This window comes from Grammomys surdaster, unplaced genomic scaffold, assembly GCF_004785775.1.
Source record: "Grammomys surdaster isolate TR1022 unplaced genomic scaffold, NIH_TR_1.0 126679, whole genome shotgun sequence".
In the NCBI taxonomy this organism is placed as follows: Eukaryota; Metazoa; Chordata; class Mammalia; order Rodentia; family Muridae; genus Grammomys; species Grammomys surdaster.
The window spans coordinates 1,533,074-1,547,070 of record NW_021621467.1 but is presented as its reverse complement, the minus strand read 5'-3'; the positions used below and the strand labels follow the sequence as shown (position 1 = coordinate 1,547,070).

Below are 13,997 nucleotides of genomic sequence, written 5' to 3'. Positions count from 1 at the left end.
ACTTCACGTTGTTCAAGAGGTGCAAACTGAATCTATCAGCATTGCAAAGTGAACTATACTCAACTTTATTTATAATTGTTAATAGAGAAATAATGTCTGAAGACTAAATGTTTTTCTTAATCTTTTGATTAGGTGCTTGCTCTAAGGGAGTAAGTAGAATGATATTTGAATACAGCGGGAAAAATTGTATAATCACAATCACCATTAACCGACTAAAATACTGAAACCTTGCATCAATGGATATTTCTGTCATTTACCTTAATCTATCAATTCCCATATTACAAAATTTAACAATACATATTTTGAATATATTCTAAAAATTAATGCCTATTTGTAGTGTTCAAATTCTGTAATAAAGATTGTAAAGACTGCTTTTCTATTCTGGGAGTGATGGAGCCACAGGGGATGGATGACCAGGGGAGCAAAACCATCGAAACTAATTGAACAAAATTCAAATAACTCACAGAAACTGAAACAGGAATCACAAGGCCTACATGAGTCTATAAGAATCCTCTGTGTGTGTATGTGTGTTTATAATATATATATATATGTGTGTGTGTGTGTGTGTGTGTGTGTAGGGTATAGAGGAGCTGAGAGGAGTAGAGGGAGGGAAAACTGTTAGAATGTGTTGTATGACAAAAGAAACTACATATAATAAAAGGAAAGAGGAAGAAAATATAATTCATCTGAAAAAAAAGAAGAAAAATACCTAAATTTTAAACCTCAAAATTTAAATAGCAATTAAATAAAATAGAATCATATTTTATATTCATTTTAATGGCTTTTATAGTGAAATTATAGATGAAAGAATGAATTCATTTAAAGAATATATTTTATACTTTACTATTATTCTGAAATAAGCCTCATTGTGATGGGAAAAATAATATACAAATCTTCAATGCTGTCTGATCTCCCTGAGGATGAAGCTTTCTGACTTTATTCAGTAAAGTACATTTATTTTTAAAGCCCCCTATGATTTTTGCATGTTGGTTTCTAAGGTTCACAGTATTAATGAAGTTGCATTTTCGTCTATACCTTGATAGGTGAAAAAAAGGTATTGAGAACATTTTGGAATTAATATTCATTTCACAATGTTTTGTAAAACATTCTTCTTTTTCTTGAATAGGTATTCTTATTGACATATATCTATCATCCATCTATCTATCTATCTATCTATCTATCTATCTATCTATCATCTATCTTCACTTTCTAAAACATGCTCACTTACCTTTAATTTTGAAAATAAACAATTGTTAAAAGAATACATCTTTAAAGCAAAAGATTGAAGGGCTTAAAATGCACTTTACACTTTGTCAGTTATAGCATGAGCCTTTGAATCTTGACATCACAATGGCCTGTCACCCTGACTACCAAAGAACCCTGAGAATTCAGTAGTTGGTTTACCAACTGCAGTCTTCAGTTTGACTTTCAGTGGCTAGAAGACAAATGAAAATTTCACGTCCATTGATTGGTTCTCACTGCCAGGCTCCACAGTAAAGGTATATCTATAATAACGAAATTGATTCTTATGATAATCTAATGGAATCAGGAAGTGTTTACTCCCAGATCCTTATAAACTAGCTTTTAACTTGGCAGTGGCTTCCTGAAAAGTTACTCATTAGTGATATTCAGTACCAATGCCCTAAAGAAAAAAGTTATCACATAAGATGTATGCTCTGAGATTCCAGGAGAACACTTTCTATAAGTCTTCAAAAAATACCAATCCTGAACATGAGAGAAGATTATTTTCTAGACTATCTAATTTGCCCACTAACAACACAAACTTTTGTTGTAAACTGGCCAGGCTTCAACCTAAAATCTATGAACTCTGGTTTTCAGCAAATTATTTTTTCTCTACATATGTTGTGATTATTTTTAAAAAAGTTCTCAATATTTTAATGTTCATTCTGATAAAAAGATATCACTTTCTAAACACACTCACTTACTTGTAATTTTGAATATAATGAACCTGAGTTGGTATTATTTTGCAAAAATTCTTTACATTATTGTTTAATGATGACCATTGGCTGCTGTTCCTCCTGACTCCTCAAATCTCATGGGTCTTAAATGCTTTCTACATAAAAGCTGGTGTCTCTCCACATATTCTTTAAAAGATATATTATATTGTTTTAGGAACAACAGACTAGAGGCAAAAGAAATGACCCCCTTTTCTGGACAAGACCAAATTCACAAATATTTTTTGAATGATAGAGGGTTTGTTTGTTTGCTTGTTTGTTTGTTTTTCTGATTGACAGAGACCTAGTTTATTATAACAGTTTTGTAAGCTTGACTGAAAATCAAGATCACAAAAGCAGAGATTTTGGGTTGAGTGGTTTAGATTAATCCAATTATACATTCAGAAGACAACATATAGCAGCTGCTTATTTCTAAGTTTTTACCATTCATGACAGTTTGGGGAAGGGACAATCATATTAAACATAAATTTCAAAGGAAACAGACATATAGACCAATATAGGAAAGGCCAGGGTGTTCACATGTATAAAAATGCAGCCTAAAATGTTTAATTGTGGTTAATTTTTAATTTCTTACTATCCCATTAGCATATCATTTATGTTAAGAGTTACAATTATCTTTTAATATCACATTTTTATCTTTGAATTTCATACATGAATACCATACTTTAACTGTTATTACTATAACTGTTGTTATAATATTCCTCAGATCTTCTCTTTCAACTTTATTTACTGTGTTTTAATATCATGAACCCTTTAAAATTTAGTACAAACATTGGTCTTATTACTTACACAATGAATATTGTTCTGTTAGGTGGAGAAAACTGTACCAGGAGTATTCTTATTTTTTTCTATATGGAAACCCTTGTGACAGAAGACATGGGAGAAATACATCGGACCTTGCTGTGCCAAGGCCCCGTGCAAATCACAAGTGGCAGAAAAAGGAAGAAAAGACACCTATCCTTATTTAATGATGTTTTGGTTGTATCCAGTAACCTGTGAGTATGTGCAACATGCCTTCCTTATGATGAGAGGGTACTGCTTAATTAGGCCTTTTTGAACAACAAAAATATGTTTTTATTTTACTTCTTTTTAAAAGGATTATACTTACTTCATTACTTAATTATCAAAACTTCTTTTTCTTCTACCAGTGTTGGGTTTGGTAGACATTCCCCTATGTGTTTCTCAATTTACTTTGGCACAAGTCTTAGACACATTTTAAAAAATGATTTATTTAAGGTGCTATCCTGCTATTTGAATCTGGGGAAAGAATAACAATAAACTTGAAAAGGAGGCAGATGTACAAGCATATGCCAGTAATTTGAACATTGTTAAAGATGTCCTATGATTATTGAAACTTTGTGGGATATGTGGACTATACAGTGTGACATGTTCTCAAAATAATATATGTAAAATATGAGAAGTAGGTGCTCTCTTGCTTGTTGTTTCCAGATAGCCTCTAAATGCAAGAGGGGGGGAATCTCTGATTATGATCCTAGCACGCAAGTGGCAAAACTTGTAAGCCTCTTAACCCCATAGTTTCCAAATTAGTTTGAAGAGACAAGAAGCAGCTACTGTCCCTACTAATATCAGCTACTAATCAGGAGAAACTGCAGATGCCGAGAAGTTAGTTCCCAGTTGGTGATTCTGCAGAAATTAGAGGAAACCGCTGTGATTAAATGAAGTTGCATTACAACTTACAACCATGGAGGGGTTTTCTGGGACCACATCACATATAATCTCCAGTGGCCATGATTATAGCCTTCAAATTATGCTAGAAGATATGATGTTGGTATTGCCATTATCAAGTAAATAAATTAAGGTATATTCTCATCAGTTCATAAATGGTTTGGAGGACAACCATCAACAATATAGTTCATTCAGTTTTAGGAGATAAACTTTATGGTCACCCTTTAATAATATTCCTGTAGATCCACTTCGAAGCTTTGAGAAAATTAAATATTCAGAAGAGAATTTTTCTATATATCATAGATACAACCAATGGTGTAAACTTGGCTTTCAACCCTGATCAGTCTCTGTAAACTCCCAGCATAGAAAATGTTAGTTACTCTCTGACTGATGCAGGCTCAAAATGAGTGAATGGCCTGGCTGTCTATCAATTTTAGTTTCCTTTACTCTCAAAAATCAAAGTGAATTTCACTTACTTCTACCAACTACACTTAAAAGGCATGCAAACAGTATATACATATGTTTAATTCAAATGAGTTGTTTACTCTTTCTAAAAAATGTATTTCCAAATGTGGACTGAAGGTGAGTTGAGTAGACAAGACAAGAAGGATGGACAATATATTTGTTTCACTTCTGCTGTGTAGTGGTAGTAACTAAAACTATTTTGAGATTGTCATTCATGCTATGGAAAGAGAATTATTATTCTCATAGGATATGATTGCTATTATTTCCATTTTCAAGGATGCTTATCTCTTATCAGACATATTGGAATTATAGGTTTTAGGTTTATGCATTTCTTTTGAATTTTGGTTCATATGTATGCATATATATTTATGCATACATACATGAATGTATATAATTAGATGTCCTGAGGTGGAAATAAAGTATAAATACAAATGTTTCATATGATTGAGACAAATGTTTGTATGTTTGTATGTGAGTATTCATGTGTATACTTTAGTAGATAATACATAATAGGCTTGTATTTTGACTGTTACATCAGATAGTGTGGGAAATCTTTCTCTGTGGTAACATGTTTCAAAGGTCATACTTTTTGAAGTTTAAAAACACTTACATATAGAATCTTTGGATCATGGTTTATACTTGAATCATATTTTCTACTGAATCTGAGAGAGGCAGAGTCAGTATCTTCAGTTTTAGACCAACACATTAGCTTAACATTGTTCAAGGTAGAGTTACATACCCAAGTTCACACCCACATACACACCCACACACATACCCACATAGACACAGACACAGACACACACACACACACACACATACACACACACACACTGATGTAATATTCAGTCTATTATAAAAAATGGAAGTCATGAATCTAAGAAGGATTTTGTCAAAATATAGAAAAAGGAGGGAGTGTCAAAAAAATAATGAGAACACATTGTATATGTGTGTGAAATTCTCAAAGACAAACTCCATATAAAAGGACTGATGACAGAAGAAAATTTATGCTTCTAAGATTAATGTTTATTACAAATACTTTTGATAAGATTAGAATGCTTGATAGGAACATGTCTATTATTATTTGTTTAAATTATTGGAAAAGTAATAATCTCTTTGGATTCTTGTATGACATAAGCTTTGTACTTTTACTAAATGAGCCATTGTATTGAGCTGACATAAATTCCTAGTATACAGAAGGACAGTGGAAAATGAATGTATTGATTCATACAATATTTCTATATTTACTTTAGAAAGATTATTAAATGCAATTATTTAAAATACAAAATTGTAACTAATATTTTTGGTATGGGAATTATGGAAATAAAGCAACATGGTTACTAATTAACAAAATTAATAGAAGAAATTTTGAAACATATGGTTTTATAAAATGCTATATATATATATATATTTGCATTTGCACACACACATACCTATATTTATATTATAGTCATTTTAAACATTCTCTAATCAGAAAACTATCAGGCTATGTCTATTTATATGCATTGAGAAGCTTGTATCCAGTAATTTCTTTCAACATATGCTTTCTTGAATTCCATCTACCATGGCTTGAATTGTGCCTGAGTGATAAATTGGAGGAGTCCCCCTCTGCTCTCGGGCAGGAAGAACTGGGTATTTCTACAAGCAACTGCAACTACAATGCAAATCAAACTAACACAGATACTTGATTTTCTTTCTAGGAATAAGAAAAAGTTTAAGATAAAATGTATTATTCTACTGCATTACCTATGGGCCATGGATGATGAGGACCTCAGCATAGACGAAATCTGTCCTTGTAAGACCCTTTTCTTGTATTGGCCCACCGGAAACTTTTTGGCCACCTTTCGGTAAGACCTACAGTTTGGACCTGTATTCACAAGAGGATTATTATAGAAATTGTGGGGCAACTTAATGCTTCATAACTCACCAATTAAGCAGAATGTTTGTGGTATAAGAATGCATTTTAATCTGATTGTACATAGATTGCCAACTCAAATTTTCCCCTTCTATGATGATTCTAGTTTGTTTCTACTTTCTACAATATACATTTCTTGTGTAAGTATCTTCCTTAGTTTTTGATCTGTGATGTTCACCAGGACTCGAAAAGTTTCTTAGGGCAGAATGGAGGTACACTGTCTTCTACAAAGGATGTGGATAAACCAAGGACTTGCCATATCCTTCACATTCTTTCCCCTATGATTTCTGGTATTATCTAGGTTTTGAAAAAACACAGATTGATTTTTCTCCAATAATATTGTATAGTGTAATTAAATTTGACCTATACCTCCCATACACCCGAGTTAATTTTCATAAAACATAGTATTTCATTGAACTGAACTAAAAATAGTTACTCATAGAATACTCAAATATTTGAATATCTATGTAGTAGAGTATCATTGGTTTCTAATGGTTAACTGATGAGGATAAAGGTCAAGGGATAAGGTTCCATTGGAATGGTAGATGATAGAAACACACACATTAGCTTATTTTGATATTCTTTAGCTCAGTGGTCTGGCTCTTCAAAGTCTTCCTCAGCTATCATGCCCTTCTTTTCACTCCCAGCTCAACACCTCTGAATCTCTCCTCAACTTTGTTTGCTCAGTCACCATAGTCCTAGCTCATCCCCCTAAATCTACCCTCAGTATAATTCTATTTCTAATAATCCCTCTGCAACCACAGGCAAGTTGAGAAAGGAGCTAATGGCCAATTTGCCTTAGAGCTCACAAGGTTGGTGATTCTTTCACTCTCTGTAGCATGGTATATCTTTTTCTCCTCCCCTGCATCTGCTAGCCTTCCTGTGGTAAAATTCTTGACTATTCCACCCAGCAAATTGGCCATTATCATTTTTACTGATCAATCAACTCAATTGCATGTGAACAGGACCTTCAGTGTTCACATGCAGATCCTGATCAAAGAATCAGAACTACCACCTACATATTACCAAGTACCTACTTATGAGTTTTCCTGCCATGTCACTTTTTATTTTAATGATATTAGATTTGAGTGAGACATATATATATATATATATATATATATATATATATATATATAGAGAGAGAGAGAGAGAGAGAGAGAGAGACAGAGACAGAGACAGAGAGAGGCAGAGAGAGACAGAGAGGGAGAGAGAGACAGAGAGACAGAGACAGAGAGTGAGACAGAGAGAGTGTAGGATGAGGGGCACAGGTATAATCCACCCTTCTGATAAAAATGGTTGTAGGCAGACTATACAGTGGGTGGGCAGTTAATAGTAGAAACATGAATGTGTCAGTCTTTGGGTCAGAATCAGTCCATAGTTCCACAGGAAGTTACAGGGAATATCAATATGAGTATTCAGGTTGAGTTCTGGATGTTACAACCATGGCCAAAAGGAGTAGAATATTCTGTGAATGAAAGTTCTTTTCAGCATGGAAAATTATTTTCAGAAAGAAGAAACAATGTACACATTAGCTTACAGAATGAAAAACACTACCTGACAAAGGGTTGTGAGCATGGGGAAGAGGAATAGTGCTTTGGGTAAGGGTTGTGGTTTGGATAAGAAAAACGCAGATTAACAAGATAATGTTGATGACTATAAGACACTGACTGTGTTAAATATCAATGAGGCCTAACTCATTCAACATAAAGTTTGCAGTTATAAAATGTTAGCATTGTGAATTCTTCTTTACCCGTTTACATTAGACTGATACATGCTATAGTGGAGTAGTGGTGGGCGTATAATTAATTTGTACCAGGAGAGTTAATGTGAGGACTCACAGAAATGAAGCAGTAGTATCTAGGATACCCTGTCTTGTATGGCAATTCTGTAATTCACACAAGGAAATAAAAATTTATTTTTTTCTTAAATGCTGTTTGCCCTGGGTTAAGTGCTTTCTAACCAAAGGTCATATACCTTACCTGTAGTTTAGTTTGAATAATGATACCTCCTGTATTAACTTGAACCCATGCTAAGAGGACATCGTCTTAACTATTCTTTTATATATATAAGAACTGAAATGAAGAGTAATTGTTGGTCCAGCCATAGTTAAACAGTTCTTGGAACATAGTCGAGTCTTGACATTCCCAACTGGTTTCCGCACTATACTCAACTTCCTGTCATACAAGTGTTCCAGTGAATTATGTCATTCAGAAGGGCCGTCATGTGGAGAATACCATCTACACCTACACTCTCAGGATGCCCATTGTTTATCATAATTTTTTTTTTAAAGATTTATTTATTTATTATATATGAATACACTGTAGCTGTCTTCAGATACACCAGAAAAGGGCATCAGATCTCATTACAGATGGTTGTGAGCCACCATGTGGTTGCTGGGATTTGAACTCAGGACCTCTGGAAGTGCAGTCAGTGCTCTTAACCACTGAGCCATCTCTCCAGCCCCCGTTTATCATAATTTTTATGAGCAATAATCTTAAAAGTCTTAGCAATATGAAACTCTAATCCTGTTTTTCACTTTTAACATTACAGTTCAAAAGAACAGAAAGATCAGTGGTATCATTTTCTCAAAAGGTATTTTACTTGTGATTATACTTTAATTCCTTCTTGATATGGGAATTGCAGTCTGTGCTTCATTTCTTTCTTGAAGATGTATTTGGTAGACTGTCTTCAAATATGTTGTTCATTAGATGGTCACTTGATACTGCTTTAGATTCTCCTGTCTATTGCATGTTTCATTTATTTTTGAGGAAGTTCTGCATTCATTGTCTCCTTTTTATATTGGAGTAAACAGTACTCTTCAGTCTTACTTTAAATTCTACTCCTTAGATGTTACTCTATCATGTCCATTCAAACCATCTGCTACTTACTCCTGTGAGGTCAAGCAGATTTTTGCCTTTTCCTTGTGTATTAGTCACAGAACTTTCTCTAGAGCCACAGAACTTATGGACTGCCTCTATATAGTAAGGGAATTTACTGTAATGACTTACAGTCTGTAGTCCCACAAATAAAACAGTGGGCAGCTGTGAATGGGAAGTCAAAAAATCTAGTAGTTGTTCAGTCCATGAGGCTTGTTTATTTCACCTGGTCTTCTGTATAAATTGGAACCCTGAAGAAGTAGATATCAACAGATGTTCTGGCAGTAAGTGCAAGCAGGCAAAGAAAAGTGAGTCTTTTTTCAATTTCCTTATGTAGGCCCCCTCATATGGTGTGGCTCAGATTAAAGGTGTGTACCACCACACCTAGATCTGGACCTTGCTTTGTCCAAGGCTGACTTTTAACTCAGAGATCTATTTTCCTCAGTTTCTAGGGATTAATGGTGGGTGGGTCCTATCGTGCCTGGGCCTAAGCTTTCCATGGCCACTATGCCTCAAGATCTCCACATCAAGGTCCAAGTCAGAAGCCTGTGATTTCCAGTCTCAAGATCTGGATCACAGGTGTGCCTTCCATTTCTGCATTGTAGTTCATTCCAGATGTATTCATGTTGAAAACACACCTTGCAAACAAAAAGTTCTGAGGACTGGCTGTGCTTCCTAGATCAATGTGACCATGCCTTTGTTTCTGAAACATTTTAGAATAGTCCCAAATCCAATAATGGATATTGCTGAACTGGTTGTCTTGTATTTAACACTAAGATGGTACTTATAAAATATTAACAGTGATTAGCTTAAAATAAGCTACTAGCAATTGAATTTTACTATATTGTATCTCTTTATTGCATTTGAGCAGATCTATTAATGAAGCCAAGAAGGGTATGAAGAAAAATTTCTCACTGCAGATATTCACTGAGGACATCCAAAGCTGTGACAGTGTATGTGAATACAAAACCAAAACTGATATTTCAAGTTCATAACTAGTAGAGAGACAGGCAATTTGTAGAGTAATGGAAGATGGAGACCTAAGAAGGGGGTTGAGGGGAGAGATAGAAAGAATTCACAGATATGGAAAAGCTATATGTGTATGTCATACACACATGTATCTTTTATATGTATTTTATACAAAGCAATATGAAGCAAGATTGTTTCTCATGCTAAAATAACAAAAATGAGGAAATGTCCCCTTCAATTACTGGAGGTCAGACCTTTATCTCTGCCTTCACAAGATTAGAATTGTCACAGCCCTTCTATACTTAGAGAAGGGAGGAGATGTTGGTGCAGCCCTGGTTATACACTGAAGGCCTAAAATCAGCCATAGGCCTAAAATCAGCAAAAGGTCTGTCATACATGTATACTAGCACCAAGTCTTGGGTCTCTGTGGGAAAACACTGTAACAGATGGCTATAAGCTATTGTAAACAGGCAGCTTTCGTGGAAATTTACCAGCCTGAGTAGTCGTAGACCTTGTAAATAGGTAGCCTTGGCAGATAATACCAACTTAGATAAGGACAAGTGAATCATAGGCAGAGTCATAGAGACCTGTCCCCTGAACCTCCACCCAGCTGATAACCTGTTATGAAAGATATTTGTATTCCCCTTGAAAACCCACACTCCAGTGTCATCCCCTTCTCCACGTCCTGTCTTTTTGTGCTTATAACCCCTGTGTGAATAAGTAAAAATTACGATTTGGAAAAAAAAACTCAAAAAAAATTACTGAAAATTATTCAAGTAGTTGCAACACCATTCATTTCCAAATCAAGTATTATTATTAGAATTGAACTGCTTTTTCCCCTTCTTGCTTATTGATTATATATTGATATGTGCTGTTCAACTATTATTGTAAAATATTTCTGTCTAATGAAAAATATTTGTTATTATGTTAATCACAAGTAAATCTTGAAGCAAAATATTATAAAGAGTTAATTTGCTCTCCACATCCACATGTTTCATAACATTTTATCTCTGTCCTCTGCTCTTTCAGTATGTCTCTTACTGTGCATCCTCATACCAGCTAAGGAAGGCCAACTACATAGTCATGTTTCTTTATCCTCATATTTATTTGAATGTTCTAGGCATAGGGATATCTTTTCATGTAACTTCTGTTTAGAAACCATTTTTATTAACTTAGCATTGATGTTTGCGTGTGTGTGTGTTTGTGTGTGTGTATGGTCATATATGTGTACAGTGCATAGGATAAAACTCATGACCTCTCACATACTACATACTTGTTTTATCATTGAGTTATACCCATATCATTGAGTTATACCCAATTATATAATTGTCTATTTTTCTAATGCTTATACTATTGTTTAATTTTCATCATCTGGTTTAGTGCAGATCAGAATCTTAACTGTTTTGTAGCATGCAGAGCATTGAAGACCATTTCTACTATAAAGCAGAATAGAATGTAGCTCAGATGATCACTATCTCTCTGACTTTTATAAAGGCTAATGGATATAAAATGTATTTAGAAGCAGTATTCTAAAATGTTACTGTTGAAATTGCTCTAACCTTCCCAAGGTGTGTATAATGATCATCATGCAATTTGATCTTCATACATTCTAGTTTATACAAAACAGTAATTCAAGAGAAATATGTAGTATAAAGGTAATTTCTAACTAGTGACATAAATTAGGAGAACACTCGCTAGCTTGGCTGAAACAGATATGTCCTCAGGACAGAGACGAGCAGAACAGATAGTCCTGTAGAGAAATATTCTTTTACCTCTGCTCCTTAATTTCAGCTATGGCAAATGCTCAGTATTGTATACATGCAATCTCAGTGATGTCTTTCAATACCATTGTGACTTAGATCCAAGTCCTTTAAAGTCATCATTTTTACTGATGTTCACCCATGACTCTATTGGTTTAATATTTTATCCTGCCATAATTATTGCAGATCTTTTGTGTAGTTCAGAAGATTGGCAATAGATACTTTTTAGCTCTGCTGCATGTAATGATATGTGTATTTTCCTTTTGTACTTGAATAGATGTTTTTAGAACATAAATACTTTCTTCTAATTTAAATAAAGGTTCTCCATCACCTTTTCTTTCTCAGTGTTCTCTAGTGAGTATTCAGCAATAATCTTTTCTGTATGTGTGAAGATTTTGCTGGTTTTCTTTGATTTTATGTTTACAGTTTGGTCTTTTTGGTTTGAGACTTCTTTGAATCATCCATGTATTTCAGTATACTTAAGATAAACCTGCATCTTTTCTATAGATGAATTAGGAAAAAGTTTTTGCTATTCTTACTTAAAGGATTTCTTTTCCTCCCAGTTTTCCCTTTTTTCTTATTCTTAGGATTGAACATAGATCCCTCAGCTTCTGTTTGTATTTTAAAATATATAGATATAGATGATTTTAGAATCCTTTTTATTTATAATTTCATATCAGTACAGAAATCCACTGCCAAATTACCTACATGAATCCCAAGATATCCCCAAACCTCTCCCTAAGTTACACGTCTTCTTTTATTATTGACTTCAAAAACAAATATAGAAAATATTTACTTTTGACTTAATATTGTAGGAATAACTCATAACTGCACTGTCCTCATGAGCCAATGTTTAAGATAGTCAAATCTATCTGAGGGTATAGTTCACTATTTCTACATTAAACCTATTTTATGTAATATTGAAATATTATTAGAAATTTATTATTCTCATAGTAGGAATATGTTACCTATTATAAGGTTGATCTTCTCTTCTGAGAATTACTTACATACCCCTCGTTCATCATGAGTCAAGAAATATTTTGAGACGTACAAAAAAATTCCCAGTTTTCTTTTCTTTTTTTATGCTTTAAAAACATTAATTTCAGGACTATTTTGTTTAAAAAGACTCTATGTCTTGAAATGTGTTTGTTTTAAAAGCAAAATCACTATCAGGAAGAAATGCACACATCTTTGCAATCATTAGTTATATCTTATTTATATTTGAAATGCTCTGAGAACACAATATTTTAAAATAATGTCAACTAAGATCCTATGTGAATTATTTCTCTATCTCGTGTGTAGTTTTCTATAATTCTTTGTTGTTTTAAAATTATACAGAAGTTTTCAGATATTCAACAAAATATCAGAAGTTTTACTTTTTAAAATTTTATTGTGCTCTCTTTGTATGTAAGTGTGTGTGTGTGTGCATGTGAGTGTGTATGACTTCTTTCATGTGTGTGTGTGACTTTATACACCGGTGTGTTCCTGAATGTGTTGTTGGAATGTGTCCTTCAAGAATATATGATTTCTGAGCCTGAGCTATATATTCATCCAGAGTTGACAAAGTCTACATTCTTTGCAAGTGCCCACATTGGTTGCTTCCTATTTACATTACAACCACAGAAACAGAGCTGATCTCATACATTCTAAGATGTTTTTGCATATTTGTTAGTCTATACAGAGCAAGATGTAAAAGCAGTTACTGTAAGGTGTTCTTGTTTATAAAATTCAAGTAACCTGGCAGGTTATGATAGTGTCTCGAATGAATCTTCACCAAAGCGTGTGTGTGCGCACACACACACATACACACACACACACACACACAAACTTATTTTCAGGGTGATAGGTTATGCCAAGCTGTTAGAAGACAAATAAAAACTCTGTCAAAGGATGACTTTTTTTTTTAATTGGATGTTTTATTTACATTTCCTATGTTGTCCCCTTACCCCATCCCCCACCCACCCCAGAACCCCCAATCCCCTCACCCCTCCTCCTTCTTCTCTGTGGATGTAACCTCTATCTACTCCCCCCCCACTCCCACCTCCCCACCCTCAAAATTCCCACCCCCTGGGGCATCCAGCCTTCATGAGGTCAAGGTTCTCTTCTTCCACCTATGCCCAGCAGGGCCCTCCACTCTTACATATTCAGTTGAAGCCCTGGATCCCCCCCCCAAGTGCTCCCAGGCTGGTGGTTTAGACCCTGGGAGCTGTGGTTGGTTGGTATTATTGTTCTCCTCATGGTGCCAAAAATCCTTTCAGCTCCTTCAGTCTTCACTCTAACTCCTCTATTGAGAAACCCATGATCAGTTCAATGGCTAGTTGTGAGCATCTGCCTCTGAATATGTCAGACTCTT

General features: G+C 34.4%; 1 protein-coding gene across 1 annotated transcript in view; it reads left to right on the top strand.

Annotated features, from left to right (window-relative positions):
• The first annotated feature begins 5,879 nt into the window (after window positions 1–5,879).
• The window catches only part of LOC114615436, a 36,600-nt gene continuing 28,482 nt past the window's right edge, over window positions 5,880–13,997 (top strand). The window contains 3 exon segments of the mRNA XM_028761155.1: window positions 5,880–5,971; window positions 8,590–8,631; window positions 9,787–9,868. Coding sequence (XP_028616988.1) covers window positions 5,880–5,971; window positions 8,590–8,631; window positions 9,787–9,868 — 216 coding nt within the window.